The sequence below is a fragment of the Malus sylvestris genome, chromosome 17 (assembly GCF_916048215.2).
Source record: "Malus sylvestris chromosome 17, drMalSylv7.2, whole genome shotgun sequence".
NCBI classification, from domain to species: domain Eukaryota; kingdom Viridiplantae; phylum Streptophyta; class Magnoliopsida; order Rosales; family Rosaceae; genus Malus; species Malus sylvestris.
The window spans coordinates 23,922,777-23,939,224 of record NC_062276.1 but is presented as its reverse complement, the minus strand read 5'-3'; the positions used below and the strand labels follow the sequence as shown (position 1 = coordinate 23,939,224).

At 36.1% G+C, this 16,448-nt stretch overlaps 1 protein-coding gene, 1 long non-coding RNA gene and 1 pseudogene across 4 annotated transcripts; all 3 read left to right on the top strand.

Moving 5' to 3' along the window:
• The first annotated feature begins 3,857 nt into the window (after nt 1-3,857).
• LOC126609691 (uncharacterized) lies at nt 3,858-8,868 on the top strand. 3 transcript variants are annotated; one of them, XR_007618234.1, is made up of 4 exons: nt 3,858-4,126; nt 5,849-5,954; nt 6,942-8,105; nt 8,193-8,868. It is a non-coding gene; the product is annotated as an uncharacterized LOC126609691 (long non-coding RNA). The 3 variants fall into 3 exon arrangements; XR_007618235.1 differs by having other exon boundaries at nt 3,860-4,126; nt 6,942-7,223; nt 7,846-8,868; XR_007618233.1 differs by having other exon boundaries at nt 3,860-4,126; nt 6,942-7,223; nt 7,315-8,868.
• Nucleotides 8,869-12,348: 3,480 nt separating this feature from the next.
• Nucleotides 12,349-13,005, top strand: LOC126611903 (uncharacterized). Its single transcript, XM_050280219.1, has 2 exons — nt 12,349-12,502; nt 12,755-13,005. Exons 1-2 carry the CDS (start codon nt 12,349-12,351, stop codon nt 13,003-13,005), a joined length of 405 nt encoding a protein of 134 aa, XP_050136176.1.
• Nucleotides 13,006-14,028: 1,023 nt separating this feature from the next.
• On the top strand, nt 14,029-15,477 carry LOC126612021 (probable 2-oxoglutarate-dependent dioxygenase AOP1; annotated as a pseudogene).
• The last annotated feature ends 971 nt before the right edge of the window (nt 15,478-16,448 follow it).

Genomic DNA, 16,448 nt, shown 5'->3' with positions numbered 1-16,448 from the left:
GCTTGTGGGTGATATGGACAAACAATGGATATGCAATTGCAAACAACCGGGGTTCAACTCAAATTTGGTGTTCTTGTAGAAAGTGTAACAACTCAATGGAGACTTGTACTACGTGGATATTTTGAAAATGTTCGACACCATTTAGTCAGAAATGGGATGATGGAGACTTATACTACGTGAAATCATCATGGAGAACAAATACAACATGCTTTATCCTCACACAGTACTCGAGCAGTGAAGACAATTAAATCTGTTGTGGACCCAAATGAAGAAATTGAGAACATTATCAATGATGTTTTTCCAAACGCTAGTTCGAATACGAATAAGGAAGTAGAAGATGACGTCCCTCCCACCATAAACAGTGAAGCATTTGAAAAATATGAAAAACTATTAAAAAGTGCCAAGAAAGAATTATACCTAGTTGTGAAGGATTTTCGGTGCTCACGGCCATTGTTAAGTTGATGCATGACAAAATAAAGTTTTGTATGTCGAACCAGTGTTTTGATTACTTTTTTGGGGTTTTCACGAGGATGCTACCAAAGGACAATTGCATGTCTACATATCATAAAAGTGCAAAGAAGGTGCTAAGTAGTCTTGGATTGGGATATGAAAAAATTCATGGGTGTAAAAATAATTGCATTTTATTCTACAAAAAGAATAAAGCATTGGATAAATGCCCTGTATGTACCAAGTCACGGTTTAAAATGACCACTCAGAATAGAACAACGAAGATTCCATAAAAAGTAATGTGTTATCTCCCATTAAAGCCTAGGTTGCAGCAATTGTATATGTCGATGCACACTGCAAGCGACATGAGGTGGCATAAGAACATACGAGTGGATGATGATGTGATGAGACATCCTGCAGATGGAGAGGCCTGGAAAGAGTTTGATCAGCTGTACCCCGATTTTGCACGTGAGCCCCGAAACGTTAGATTGGGACTTACGACAGATGGGTTTAATCCATTTGGGGTTCTAAACCAAAATCATAGCACTAGACCAATTTTCGCAATTCCATATAATTTGCCACATTGGAAGTGCAAGAAAAAAGAATATATGATGATGACATTGTTGATAACAGAAGATCCGGGCACGTATATTGATGTTTATTTATAACCATTGGTCGATAAACTAAACGAATTATGGGAAAATGGTGTTCCCACGTACGATAAATCTACCGGGAAGATGTTCACTTTGAGAGTAGTAGTGATGTGGACTATAAACGATTTTCCTGCGTACGATATGATGTCTGGGTGGAGCACTAAAGGTTCTTACGCATGCCCAGTTTGCAAAGAGAACACAACATCTAGTTGGCACGCGGGGAAAGTTTGTCATGGGACCATGAGTGGCGTTCTAGGTAATCATAGATGGTTGTCGTGGGACCACGAGTGGCATCAGAGCGAGCCAGCTTTCTTCAACGGCACAGAGCTTCAGCCAAGATCCAGATAATGGTATGGAGATGAAATTTTAGCTCAGGTGAATCATTTAGATTTTGCTCCGTTGGGAAAATCCGTAAATATGACAAGACCAGACTCACATCTGAACTGGACACATAAGACGAGGTTGTTCAAGTTCCCGTACTGGTCCAAATTAAAATTGAGACACAACATTGATGTAATGCATGTTGAGAAAAATGTGTTTGATACATTGATCGGAACTATACTAGACATTAAGGGAAAAACAAAGGACACAATAAAAGCTTGGATCGATCTGGAAAAAATGAGCATTAGGCCATGTTTATGGATGACAAGGGATGGAGACATAGCCAGAAAGAAGCTTGCATCGTTTCGATGAAACCTGATAAGAGGAAAGAGTTTTTGGAGTTTCTATCTTCTGTACAGTTTTCAGATGGGTATGCTTCAAACATCGACAGTTACGCAAACGGGGATGGAGGCAAAATTTTAGGCCTCAAGATTCATGATTTTCATGTGATACTTCAACGCCTTCTCCTAGTGGGAATTTGACACCTTTTGCCTGAAGATGTGGTGAAGTTGATTATGTTGTGGGCAAGATATTTTTCTCAATGAATTGCAAGATCTTTGCGCAAGTCCAATGTTAGACAGTTGTGCGACGATATTATTAAAGTGTTATGCAAGTCTGAACAAATATTTCCTCCAGCTTTCTTCACAAGCATGATCAACGTCATGATTCACTTGCCGGATAAGGCACTTTTAGTCGAACCCATCAACTATCGATTGATGTATCCGATAAAAAGGTAGACAATCACCATAATTCCTTTAGTTCGAGATGTATGTATGATTTGACTAATTTCACACGTTATTTTGTTTATTGATGCAGACTACTGGGTGAATTAAAAAAAAAGTGTACGAAACAGGGCAAAGCTCGAATGATTGATCGTGGAGGCATGGGTCGCATTGAGTCGCTTACATTTTGTACAATGTACCTACAAGACATTGAGACTGCGTTCAATTGACATCAACGCAATAATGATGGTGGTGTGAGAAGTGAAATACTTTATGTTTTTTTCCCAAATTGCACAACCCTTTGGCGAACCAATCCGAGGGGAGTCGTTTAACAAAATGGACATTGAGGTAGCACATTGGTTTGTACTTAACAATTGTAATGAGGCAATTACCTACCTAGATGAGCATGAAGAGTTGATGAAGCAGGAACATCCTGCACATTTATATGCCAAGAAGCACCTGAATTGTTTCCTCACTGGTTTCGTGAAAATGTAAGTTGTTCGTGTTTTGGGTTATTTGCATAATTTTAAATGGTAAGCTAACATGTCAACTTTTTATCTTTAATTTAGGTGAAGAAATTGAAGGACGTGAATTTGCCCACTTACACTGAAGAATTGTACAACTTGGAGATTGGGCCCCTAAGCGCAGAATTGTACTCCAGTTGTCATGTAAATGGCATCAAGTTTTTGGCAACTGATCAAGATGACAAGTTGTGTACACAAAATAGTGGGGTACATGTCTCGGGTGGGGGCAACATTGTAGACATTGATTTATATGAAAAACTGACAAGTGATGTGCAATTGCTTTACAAAGACCGCTGTCAAGTTATCCTATTTAAGTGTTGCTGGTTTGATACAAATCCACATAGGGTTGGAGGTGTTAAGTGAGATGATGGTTTTCTTTCGATCAACACTAATAGATGTTGGTATAATGACGACCCCTACATTTTGGCAACGATGGCCAAACAAATTTTCTATATAAATGACCCTAAGCCCGAGAGGGGATGGAAAGTAGTTTAGAAGATTGAGCACATAGGGTTGTATGATATTCCGGATTGAGATCCTGCTAACGATGACGATTATGGTGACGTTGCTAACCAACAATTGAGGACTTCAACGGAACTTGGTGCAGATACACTGCGGGATATGACTATTGTACAAGAACTGTATCAGGTAGGTAGCCGAAGGTCCTGCAATCGAAATACCGATCGACTCCACTATGATTGACCTCGGGGATCTACCGCAATACAATGCACCCGAGTGCGCGAACGACGATGTTGACGTGCCTACATATGAGAAGGAATGGGAGTCTGAATCTAACAATAGTGATGATATTTATTCTAGTTCAGACAAGGATTAATGAAAACTTGTTATGTAAATGTAATGATATTTATTGAATGGTATTTATTTTGTATAAAAACAAAAGTTTCCTTTAAAATTTGCAAAAAATAAATTAACCAAAAAAAAATTATTTATTTATTTCAACAAAAAAATAAATTAAATTTACAAAATGTGCGACAACGTGTTAGAAATGTTTGTAGCATAGATATTTAAAAATTCATTTTTTTAATTTAAAAACTGGTTGCGCGACGAAAATTTGAACACCGTCGTCGCGCAATCATGTAAAAATTTGATTTTTTTTGCCAAAATTAAGTGCGTTTTTATTTCGGCACCTAGCTTCACTCTATCTATCTCGATCTCATACTCACTCTCTCTCTCATTCTCTGCATGCAATTCTGTCTGAACTCACTCTCCTCTCTCTCTCTCTTATGTCCAGCTCTCGCTCTCATTTGTGTATGCTATCTCAATGTCTACCTCTCTCCCTCTTGCTCCCTCTGTTTTTCTTTGTCTCCCTATCACTTTCCCTCTTACATACGTGGCACTCCGACGCCACACCATCTGCCCGCCGCCGCAACATTACTAGGTAAGCACCTAGTATTCCTTAATTCACTATCCCTTAATTCAATTATTTATTAGTGCAATTTTTCATTTTTTATGTTTAATTGGTTTAATTAGAACATTTAGGGATTTAGGGTTCGAATTGGGAATCCTGGGTTAGGGATTTAGGGTTCGAATGGGGAATCTTGGGTTAGGGTTTTCGAATTGAGAATATTAGGTTATAGTTTTCGAGTTGATAATATTGGGTGATAGTTTTGGAATTGGGTATCCGGGGTTTGTATTTTTCTTTTTCATTTTTTTGTTATAAACAAAAATGGATATCGAATTGGGAATCAACTTTGGTCCTTTATCTGGAAAAATTGTAATCTATCAATGCATATGATGAGTTGATTTTTGCTCAACCGGATTTTAATATTTCAGGACGTTACAAACAGGTCATATTGGCCTTTACTCTCTAATCTGTATATCATATTTATCAATAACCTTTGAAGATATAGTTTTTTTTTTGTATTTTTAGGTGGATTTTTTTTTGTGAATGGATTTGGACGTATGTTCTCGAATTTGATGTTTAATTTTTCTATAGTTTTTTTTTTCTTTTTCGATGGGAGTCAGGAAAAATGGTAAATCTAGTTGCTTTATATGGAAGTAGGTTAAAGGTTGTCCCTTCTGTATTAGGTGGTTTAATCACAAAGTAATGGTTGAGATCCAAGGGACAATTAGTAAAAAACACGAGGTTAAAGGCTTGAAAATCACAGTTGTATGTGGTAAATGATGAGGAACATCTCCTATCCCTAAGAAACCCACCCTCCCCTCCCCTCCCCTCTGTTTTGTTAAGGGCTTGAAAATCACAGTTGTAGTTGGCAAAAAATGCAGGTTAAGGGCTTGAAAATCACAGTTGTTTTTAGCTTTTGCATATTATTGAATATTGACCTTGAAAATAAAATAAGGTGATGATATAAACTCCTGTTTATATGCATAATTAGTAGTAATCCAATTATCTTAAGCATGCTTTCCTCTCAAGGCTTCCTTCGACATAAAAAGATCTACATCATCATGCGTGACATCTTTTCTTTCCTATTTGCTGGCTGGCTTGAAATTCACACTTGAGGTCTGCATTTTTGTTGAGTAGATATACATGTCTTCATTTTATCAAACATAGATTTAATGTCTTCTCATTCGACCAATGATTTCTTTTGTTGTATATAGAGTACATAGATTTATTAGGAGTTCAACAAAATTTGGAATTATTTTCTACTGTCTTTACCAACTAAACATTGTTCAAGGTTTTTTTACGCATGTTTACTAACTAGCTCTTAGTATATTTCTTTTTCTTTCGAATGTTGGAAGAGATCATAAATTTGATTTTTCTTTTTCAATTAAGAAATGATAAAGCTAAATAAATAATAACGGACTACTCAAAGAAGGAGCCGAATCATATAATAATAGAGCCAAGGCTTTGTAAGTCATCAGTGATTATGAACTAAACAAAAACTTAATTACAAAAATCCCAATGGTGCTTTCTCCATTCCTTGATTAAAACTACCAAAATTGACAATAAGAACGCCATGATTTGAGGGTTCTTTATATATATATATATATATATATGTATGTATGTATGTATGTATGTATGTATGTATGTATTTATTTATTTATTTATAATTATATATGTAATGCTGCATCAGTTACATAATTCTATACAGGTTACGCTGCTTTCTGTGATTTATGAAGCATTTGTGTTGTTCTGTAGGGAGGAACCAACAGAGCCATTTACATATATGCAGCTGGATCCCCCGACAAGAGAGGTGAAACTTGAGTGAAGCCACCTTAGTTATCGGAATCAATATCGCTCTGAGGTTGGTGCATTCTCTCTTTCTCTTAATAGTATAATGTTGGACCGCAACTAAGATTACGGCTCCCAATGCGGTTGAGTTCAACAGCTTATTTGAGTTTTATTTGAACCATCAACCTCATGTCATCTTTTCTTAGAATATAAGCATTTGTGGTTGTTCGTTTCTGCAATGCAAGTGTAACTGCGATTCAATATTTTTGTCTGCCGCACTTTATCAAGTGCCGGCTTTTCTTTATCTCCAAGGCTAAAGAAAACTAGGTGCATTACTGCTGTTCTTACTATGAGATATCAGATTTTGAGTGATTTGCATGATCAAGTATGTATTAACTGCAATCGTGTCAAAAATTCATGATTGTTTTTTCTTATTCAAACTTTTTCTACAACTGCTAAACAAAACTTTATTCATATGTGGAGATGTGGGTTGTCCGCCACTCCCTTTGTCCGAGTCATCCGAGTCATGAATATGATACATAAGTACACACACACACACACACACACACACACACATTCATCCTTACTTTCAGCCAGAATAAGTACATGCTTGCCTTCTTCCATATTACACCGATTCCTTACAAGTTGCATTGTCTTGCAAACTGTTTTTCAATACAAGGTTTATTGACTGCATGCTTCCTTGTTCTGGAAGAGCTCATCAGTTCAACTAACCGATAAGGCAAACCTTGTCTAAGGTTGAATGTAGCGTTTCCCTGCATCTACATGTTTTGTCCTTTTAACCTTTCTTTTTCATGTTTATCATATAGGTTTGCATAAATAGGTTATATATATAGGCAAGTAGGAAACTATAGATGTTCCTATTGTGCATGAATGTATATTTTGCACGTGTATGGGTAATTTGATAATTTGATTCCTTCTTTAATGGTATTAATGAAATTAAAGATATATCTTATTTTGCTTCAAGGTTAGGATATTTTTTAGTATATCCAAACCAGATTAAAGTAGTGGAATGTAACTTTTTTATTAATTATTTTTGTAGATGTCGAACTTAATTTCAAACCATAGGGTAGCTAGTAGGGTCAGTCAAACACCTTTTCTAGTAGGTAGTGCTGTTGCCACCTCCCCACCTGATAAGGGCATGACGGATGTCCCTCCGGTCACGCCTTTGGGGCCAACAGTGTCTACGGCTCATGCGTCATCGACTTCTTCAGTGACATATCATGTACTAAGTGCCCGGTGGACTCATTGACGACCTCAGAGTTTTGAGGAGGCTAAGAGTCTGCTGAGGCTTCCTCTGTCCATGGAGAGGGGTCCCAAACAGGTAACGCAACTTTCGCATAGTATAATTGAAATTTTGAACCATTGTTTTAGTTGTTGTGAAAATTGAACTTTTAGATAATTTGGTTTTTCAGGTAGGTTCATAAAAAGTCATTAGTTACAACATATTGTCAAGGAGGATACTAAAATATGTTGGTGGATGACAAAAGATCCCCAATCTTCTTTAGGAAAAGTTGGTTGATAAATTCTTTGGTTACACCCTTAAAAGGTTATCTTTCTTATTCTTTGATTTTCTCATTAGTGAAAATCTTTAGTACATTTTTCAAGGTATGAATATGGTGTGTTAAAATTTCAAATAGACGAGACTACTCACATCGATATTATTCTCAACTTACATAATTACATGTGCAATCCAATATGTGTGTAGTTTCTTCACAAATTCACGGCCAATTAAGCAATTAGAAGTGAAAACACTTGATACAAGTTGTAAACTTTCTTTCAAAGTCCCCAATGGGTATAAACTGTTTGAATTGTTGGGTGAACGTGTTGTTGTTGTTGTTATATTGTCTGCCGATTTTAGGAAATGTTATAGTTTTAGGGGAGGTTCTACCGAATTTTTGGTAGAAAATAGAATTCGTCTAATGTTTAGTTTGTTTATTTGGTAGTTCAAAAAAAAAAAAAAAACAAAAACAAACCAGGGACCCATGCAGACTTCTGAAGACGTCATAGACCACTCACACCACGACCAAGAAGATCACCATTACGTGGGATCCTCGACATCGTGCGATTGCAACAAAAAAGTAGCACAGTGTGTTGCCCAGCAACATTGGGTCGGTTATGAGGAATCATTGCCCCCTCCTGTGGGAGTCCTGGAAAGTTGTCCCAACTGAAGTCAATGAAGCCGTTCTTCATGAATTATTGATAAGTATTTTCAACCTCAAATACTAAAGTTTTATTAAGGTATACAAATTATTATAAATTTTAACAACTATTTATTTATTGAGTTTTGCAGCATCACTATGAGGTCATGAACCTTCATGCGAATCAAAAGCAGTACATCAATGACCTTTGCGTCGAGTTTGATCTAGAGCATGATGGCGGCGCGCTGTAGAGTGTAGCTGGAGATGCTAGGGAGCAGCGGAGGAAAATTATCCACAAAAGGAAGCGGGGTGGGGACGCCGACGACAGCTGCGGCGGAGGTTAAATCGGGTGGTGGGACTGTAAATGGGCCGGGTGTGGGGGCCACCACCGCGCCCTGGGCTTAGTCGCTTAAGGCGGTGACGGTGTTGTAGATGGCGTAGGATGAGTGGGCGGCGATGAAGACGTTATGATACGACACCGCTTCTTTCATGAAGAGCTTGCGATCTTTGCAACGGGAGACCGCTTCTTCGTTCTCGATCTTCGACTGGGTGCAGCCCATGATTAGCTATTCAGCTGAGATTGGGGATATGGGAATAGAAGATCGAAGGAGATGCTGATTTTTGAGGAAATGGGCATGGAAGATTGAAGGAGATACTGGTTTTTGAGGTGAGAAAGTTTTGGGGAGAAAGTTTTGGGGAGAAAGAAAGGGACGAATAATGGGGTTGGCGTTTGGGCAGGAAGGAGGGAGAGGGTTTTAATTTTTAATTAATTTTAATTGTTAAAAAAAATGAATAATTTAATATTAATTAATTAATATTTTATTTCAATTGGTAAAGGAGTGTGCCCTGCTTCTCCCACCTCATTTAATAGTCAAATTGACAAAAAATTTAAAAAATGTTTGACATTGCAACAATTTCGTAAATTGAGGTATAACATTATAATGTTCAAAACATTATGTATGAAATTGTGGTTTGACGCATAATTGAGGTAGTTTATCCTTAAATAATTTATTGTACTAACTCTTTTTTTTTTCAAGTATTGTACCAACAATTTAATTATTAAATTTATATATGCTAGGCATCATCACTTTTGATAATTCCCTCCATCAGCTGTGATAATTTTACCTTAGAATTTTTTTAAGATTTTTTTTTATTAAATGATATTCTACTCTAAGAAGAGTAGAGGTTAGGTTAGACCACACAATGAGCCTGTTACTAATTAGGTATCGAACTCACGACAAATATAATACATTCTCGTTATTTATATGAATCGAAACCGAGACTTCTTACTAGAAGTGAAAAGAAATAACACTAACCATCGTAATACTAGTCGATTGCTTTTGTAGTTATATAGTAGCTGAAATTAACAAATTGCTGTCCAACCACATGCGTCGTGTATGGACCATCAATATTCTAGACATGGTGAGAAGATTGTATCCGAATTTTCTTCTCGTTTTTAATTCCACTGTTACCAATTGTATAAGAAAATGTTATATGATTAGTACGGCTTTAACATTTAACAATGCGTCCTTCATTCTCTTTATGTGATTAATACTACTACTTGAAACTGAAACTCTTGTATTCTGCACCCTAGAAAATAATCTAACTTTTGTTTAATTGGACAAAAAAAAATTAACAATAATGTTAGGTAGATCAACTTTTTAAATCACATTTGCAAACCGAGTAAAACGGCTGACCAAAATTTTTAGACTAAATTTGTAAACCATGTGATGTGTCATCAATAGGAAATAAACACGTTAGTCAATACTTAAGTAATAATCCAATTTTCAACAATCAAATCATATGGTTAACATAATTTGGTCTAAACAGTAAAAATAAGCTCGTTAATAAATACTTAAATAATAATTCAGTCATCAATAACCACTTCATATAAGTTATAATATATATAGTTTAAATAGATGATCTTCTAACATTACTCATTAATTAAACACACAAACAAATACAACATAATTGGAAGCGAGGACCACAAATTGAATTGTTCTGAAAAGATTAGCAAACAAACAAACAAACAAACAAACTGAATAAATGGATATTTTGTTAAATATTTGTATAGTTTATTTTGTCCTACAGTGCTATTTGTGAAAGAAAAATGCGTACCTTTATTTATAAATAATATATGTATATTATAAAATATTTTATTCTCGGAAAATATGATATATCAATTATAGTGAACATAATTGAGAGGACAACACACACTTTACCTAATCATGAACTATTGATTTGCACGCAACATAGCATACGAACTTAATTGATAATGTAATGTGAATGTTATTTGTCCTGTATTAACTGATAAATGTAGAACTCACATATGTTAAAGAGGTGATCAACAATGTAACAGTAAATGTAGTTCAAATAACAACACATGAATGTTTATCTGGATGTGGTCCTAGAGAAAAACTTAACAATTATCACAAATGTTACACTTATTCTTCGAGTGAAATATAGAGAAGGAACGTATGAACCTATTATATGAAATTTTAATCAAAGTCTTTCTTTCCCTGAAATTGATGAAAGATCTGTTGAAATTAATACCTATAAAATGGGGTTAAGGTTTTCGAAAGGAGGGAAGCAATACTTTTCCCGGATTTGTCTGAAATTCAAAAGAGATTTAGACAGTATCAACAGTTTTGGCGAATCGGCAATGATTGGACCCAGGGGTGGATCTATTAAGGGACCAGGGTGGTCCCAGGATCACTCGAAGCTCGGAAAAATGGCTGTGAAGATCTTCAAGGACCACCCATGTTAGTGATGTTGCACAAGTGATGCTGCACCAGTGATGCGCAACATGTGATGCTGCACAATGACTTGGCAAAACGACGTCGTTTTGAGCATTTTTTCTCCGTGTAAAGCTCTGGTTTGGAGGCTAACCTCTGGTCCTCTTCTTCTTGGTTGAAGAAGTTTGTACTTTCTTTGACTCTATCCATTAAATAATTTTGTCATCCACTATTTGATATTAAATTATTTTTGGTGTTCGATATTTAAATAATTTTACCATCCACTATTTGATTTATTTGTGGTGTTAGATATTTTGTTTAAGAAGTATTTTTATTTTTAATGTTTGGTGGTGAATCTGGTGATGAATTAAACTTTTAATGTTTCTTTGAAGTGATGGCAGCCTATTTGTGGCATGCATCTCTTTGTCTTTGGCATTCATAATATTAGAATCCCACGGGCACAAACCTAATTATAAATTTATAAATGAATCTGATTTCTTTTCATATAATATTTTTTGTAGTTTCATCAATTGATATAGATTTTTTTATTAATTGATATGTGTAGAAATTAGAAGTATGGAACGGTATTACAAGCGAAAATCATCATCGATTAGTTCAGACAATCATATTCCAAATAGTTCATCTCCAAACTTGGATAGTTCCAATCCTATTCCGAACAATTCCCCTCCAATTCCAAGTAGTTCTAATCCAATTGGGGGTAACTCTACTCCACAACAAAATGAGTTAAAAGTTGATTTGAATAATCTTGAGAGAGACCCCGGAAAGAGGATTCTAATGATGGATTATCCTCCAGATATTTAAGATGAGGTCCGAAGAGCATATATATTGATGGAGCCTTTTAGAGTTAAAGATCATGATTTTCCATTCACTTTGCATTCGAATAAAAAGCGACGGTTCGTTGATAATTGGTTGAAGGAATTTCATTGGTTGGAATATAGTATACCTAAAGATGCTGCATTTTTCTTTTATTGCTATCTATTCAAAGTCAACTTTGAACAATCAGGAAGTGACGTCTTTACTGAGGTAGGCTTTCAAAATTGGAAGCACGCAAGAGCCTGTTTTGAAAAACATATGGGAATGGTTGGTAGCTTTCATAATAAAGCTGTTGAAGCTGCTGGTAATCTAATGAATCAAAAGACACATATTGAAATAGTTGTGGTCAAATAGTCAGAAGAAGCTTGTATGGCTTATTGCACTTGCTTGAATGCGTCAATTGATTGCAATAAGTTTTTGTTGCGACAAGGTCTTTCATTTCATGGTCATGATGAAAGTGACACTTCGAACAATAGAGGTAACTATTTGGAGCTCTTGCAATTCCTTGCGGACCATGATGAGAAAATAAAGGCTGTTGTGTTAGATAAAGCTCCGGGAAATCTCAAGCTAATAGCTCCTTTAATTAAAAAAGATCTTGTTCATTCATGTTCTATTGAAACCATTAAAACTATCATAAGTGATATGAAGAATGCTAGGTTCTTTTCTCTATTGGTTGATGAGGCACATGATGTTTCTATAAAGGAGCAAATGGCGGTGGTTTTGCGTTATGTGGACAAAAATGGGAGTCATTGAAAGGTTTGTAGGAGTTCAACATGTTCCCGACACCACTTCAAACACACTAAAGGAGTCTATTGATGCCTTCATTCATTTCAATGAGTTGAGCTTCTCCAATTTACGAGGGCAAGGTTATGATAGTGCTAGTAATATGAAAGGTGAGTTCAATAGACTCAAGACAAAGATTTTGAATGATCAAACTTGTGCATTCTATGTTCATTGCTTTGCTCATCAACTCCAATTAGCTCTTGTTGCCGTAGCAAAGGATAATGTTGATGTTAACACATTCTTCCTATTGGCTAATAATGTGGTAAATAATATTGGAGCTTCATGTAAGCGTCGTGATGCACTTAGATAGATGCAACAAAAAGAACTTATGAAAGCTCTTGAAAATGATTCTTTTATTACAGGACGAGGCTTAAATCAAGAAACTAGTCTCAAACGTGCCGGAGCTACAAGATGGAATTCACATTATGGGACTTTGATTAGTTTGATTACTGTGTTCTCATCTGTGGTCAATGTGCTTGAAATGATTGTTGATGATAATACCAATGATAGTGTGGCTGAAGCAAATAGGTTATTGAAAGACATACAATCTTTTCAGTTTATGTTTCTCCTATTTTTGATGAAATCTATATTGGGAATCACGAATGAGGAATGATGAGGGGTTTGACTTTTTGGTTGACAAAGTATTGTCATTTTGTGTCCAACATCATATTGAGGTTATTAACATGGATGAGACATATGTAGCTCATAGGAGGTCGCGCCGTAATACCCACAAAAAGAACAACCATCATCGTTACAAAGTGGAGCTCTTTTTTGTTGTCATTGATTCCCAGCTTATAGAGTTAAATGATCGCTTCAATGAAACAAGTACCGAATTGCTCATTTGTTTGGCTAGTTTGAGTCCAAATGATTCTTTTGTAGCTTTTGACAAAGAAAAGCTACTTCGCCTTGCTCAATTGTACCCTCAAGATTTTACGAAGCAAGACCTATTGGCACTTAAAGATCAACTCGATATTTATATTCATTCTATGCGTTCGAGAAGTGACTTTTCTTTGTTGCAAAGCATTAGTGATCTTGCTAAGAAAATTGTGGAAAAAAGGTTGCATCGAGTATTTCAATATGTATTTACTTATTGAATTGGCTTTGGTTTTACCTATTGCAACTGCTTCAGTGGAGAGAGCATTTTCCGCCATGAATATCATAAAGAGTCCATTCCACAACAGAATGGGGGATCAATGGTTAAATGATAGCTTAGTTATTTACATTGAGAAAGATGTTTTTTCTTGTATTGACAATAAAACTATCATGACACGTTTTCAAAGTACGTATGAGATTCCGTCGTGGACAAATTTAGTATTTCTAGCTTGTTTAGCACAAAGATCATGAATGAAAATTGTAGTTTGCCATTTATTTGTTCAATGATATTTTCGTCTTGTTTTTATTTTTGGAGCTTTTATATTGGGACTACACTAAGTTCAAATCCTGGATCCGCCACTGGTTGGACCAGAATATCTAAACGCATGTGCATGTAATTTCTTTAAAGATATGTTCACTTAGGGAGAGAGCTTTTAACATTTTAAGTTTTTGCCCCCCGCCCCCCTTTCACTCCATCTAAATTGTATACATAGGCCCAGTCGAGATTTCAATCTTCATCTAAAACTCAACGAAGCTGCCAGTTTCCTCCTCTCCATCAACCAAATTAAAACAGCGTATATATATACACAATGGCATCAGAAACCCCACTCGGACTTCCCATCATAGACTTCTCCAAACCAGACCTCAATCAAGGAACCAAAGAGTGGGACTTAGTGAGAGCTCAAGTCCGTAATGCGCTCGAAGAGTATGGTTGCTTCGAGGCTTTGTTCGACAAAGTGCCTTCAGACATTCGAAAGTCAACAATTGAATCAATAGAAGAGCTTTTCGACCTTCCTTCACAAACCAAATTACAGAATGCTTCTAAAAAGCCCTACCATGGGTATGTTGGGCAGTACCCCATGGTGCCACTATACGAGAGCATGGGGTTTGACGATGCAAATGTCTATGAACAAGTTGAAAGCTTGACAAATACATAGTGGCCTCAAGGAAGCCCGAGATTTTGGTTCATAACATTAATCCTTTCTCCTAATTTTTTAATATTTTCGTACTCATATATGCACATTAATTTCATAGTTTGCGTTATTATCTTATCAAACAATCTACATGTTATTTTGCCAAAATGTCTATCTAATGGGACAGATTTACATAAATGTGTATTTCAGATTAACATTCTATTAACCTAATGATATATCTGACATCCGGCAAGAGACACTGTTACCCTTTATTTCATAATCAAATATTCGGAGTTCGTAATTTTTGTTTTTTGGGTGGCAGCACAACCATACAATCATTCTCAGAGCAAGTTTCGGAGTTGGATCAAATAATCAGAAGGATGAGTCTGGAGAGCTTGGGACTTGAAAAATACTTCCAACTACCTTCTTCGAGTGATGAAATATAAAGGACCTGAAACCAAGGAAACTAAGTTGGGGATAAACGCGCACACAGACAAGGAACATTGTCACCATTTTGTATTAAAACCAAGTTGATCGTTTAGAAGTGCAAACCAAAGCTGGCAAATGGATCAAAGTCAAGCCTTCATTACCGCACTCTTTCATCGCCATGATTGGCGATTCTCTTTACGTGAGTTACTTCCTACTCATTCGATTTACATACTAACGGTCGTGAAAGAATCAAAGAAATCAAAGTTAACATTGTGCTGATGATTTTGCAGGCATGGACAAACGGTCGACTACATTCTCCATATCATAGAGTGATGATGAATGGAAATGAGGCTAGGTACTCAACTGGATTGTTCTCCATCCCAAAGGAAGGTTACATTATAGAAGCCCCGCAGGAGGCTGTGGATGAAGAGCACCCTTTGCTTTTTAAGCCCTTTGATCACGTTGAATTTCTAGGGTTCTACTACACGGAGGCTGGCCAGAGAGCTCAGTATGCTTTCAAAACTTACTGTGGAGTCCAAGACTTGGCTTTGTATGCTTAGAAAATTACGATTTGTTAAATAATTCTATTCCTTTGTGTAAGAAGTGTGGCAATAAGTAATGATATGTATCGCTACTGTATTCTCCAATTATATTATGGATCAAACTCAAGTGGTCCACTGACAGGCGTAAATACTTACAACTATAATACAGCGACCTTGTTGACAATTAAATTATAGGATCCTCTTTGTAAACACGAAAGTCTCGTAATAAATGAAACAAGAAGACGTGTACAAAATAAATTATTTTTATTAATTTGAACCACACACGATGGTGGTAGTGACAAGACACTGCAGTGATTCGGAGAACCAACTTCTTAGATGAACCACATCGTGTAGTGACAAGACACCGCAGTGATTCGGAGAACCAACTTCTTAGATTAACCACACACGATGGTGGTAGTGACAAAGTCTATTGAATCCATTCTGTGAAAACAACAAGCGTGGATGCAGTTGCTGTCCCATTGCAGCTGATGAAGCACTGCAACGAGAAGATTGCCATGCATGCTATCACAAGCCTTGACTAACAGCAACAGAGACGTGGATTTGGCATATATGAGAAGTGCTTGTGAAAGGCATTGATCGAGGAATTGAAAGTCACAGATTCATAGAATGTGGGCCACCATCTCTATTCTCTTGACAATGCACTTGGACTAGCTGCTCCATTCAACCATGTTCATATCTTCTATTATAAAGCCAACACTAAAGGTCAATAGTGTTTTTGGTGTCACCAAGTTTCAACAAAAAGTTTTGGACAAAAATGCCCCTAAGACAAAAAATTTCAAATGCAGCCCAAAATAATACATAAAATAAGACAAAGAAATTTTCATCATTTTAATAGTATTTTTTTATTAATTAATTTCTTTTGTAAAGTTTTTTTTTAATTAATGTCTCATAATAGGCTAGCAATAATATGATTCAATCAGTTATTTATTTCAAAAACACGTTCAAAACATTTTAAGAGGCGTGTAATGCCTGTTATAAAAAAGGTCTTTTGGACGCGGATAATAATGTGATTAAATTAGTTGTCAAATAATTTTTTTTTATTAACAAACGATATTATC

What these genes read in the sequence shown, in the direction of transcription:
- LOC126611903 (XM_050280219.1), top strand. Translation starts at nt 12,349, where the DNA reads ATGGGAGTCATTGAAAGGTTTGTAGGAGTTCAACATGTTCCCGACACC. An exon ending in TAGTGCTAGTAATATGAAAG is followed by an intron (nt 12,503 to 12,754) that starts GTGAGTTCAATA and finishes CTTTTATTACAG; the next exon opens with GACGAGGCTTAAATCAAGAA.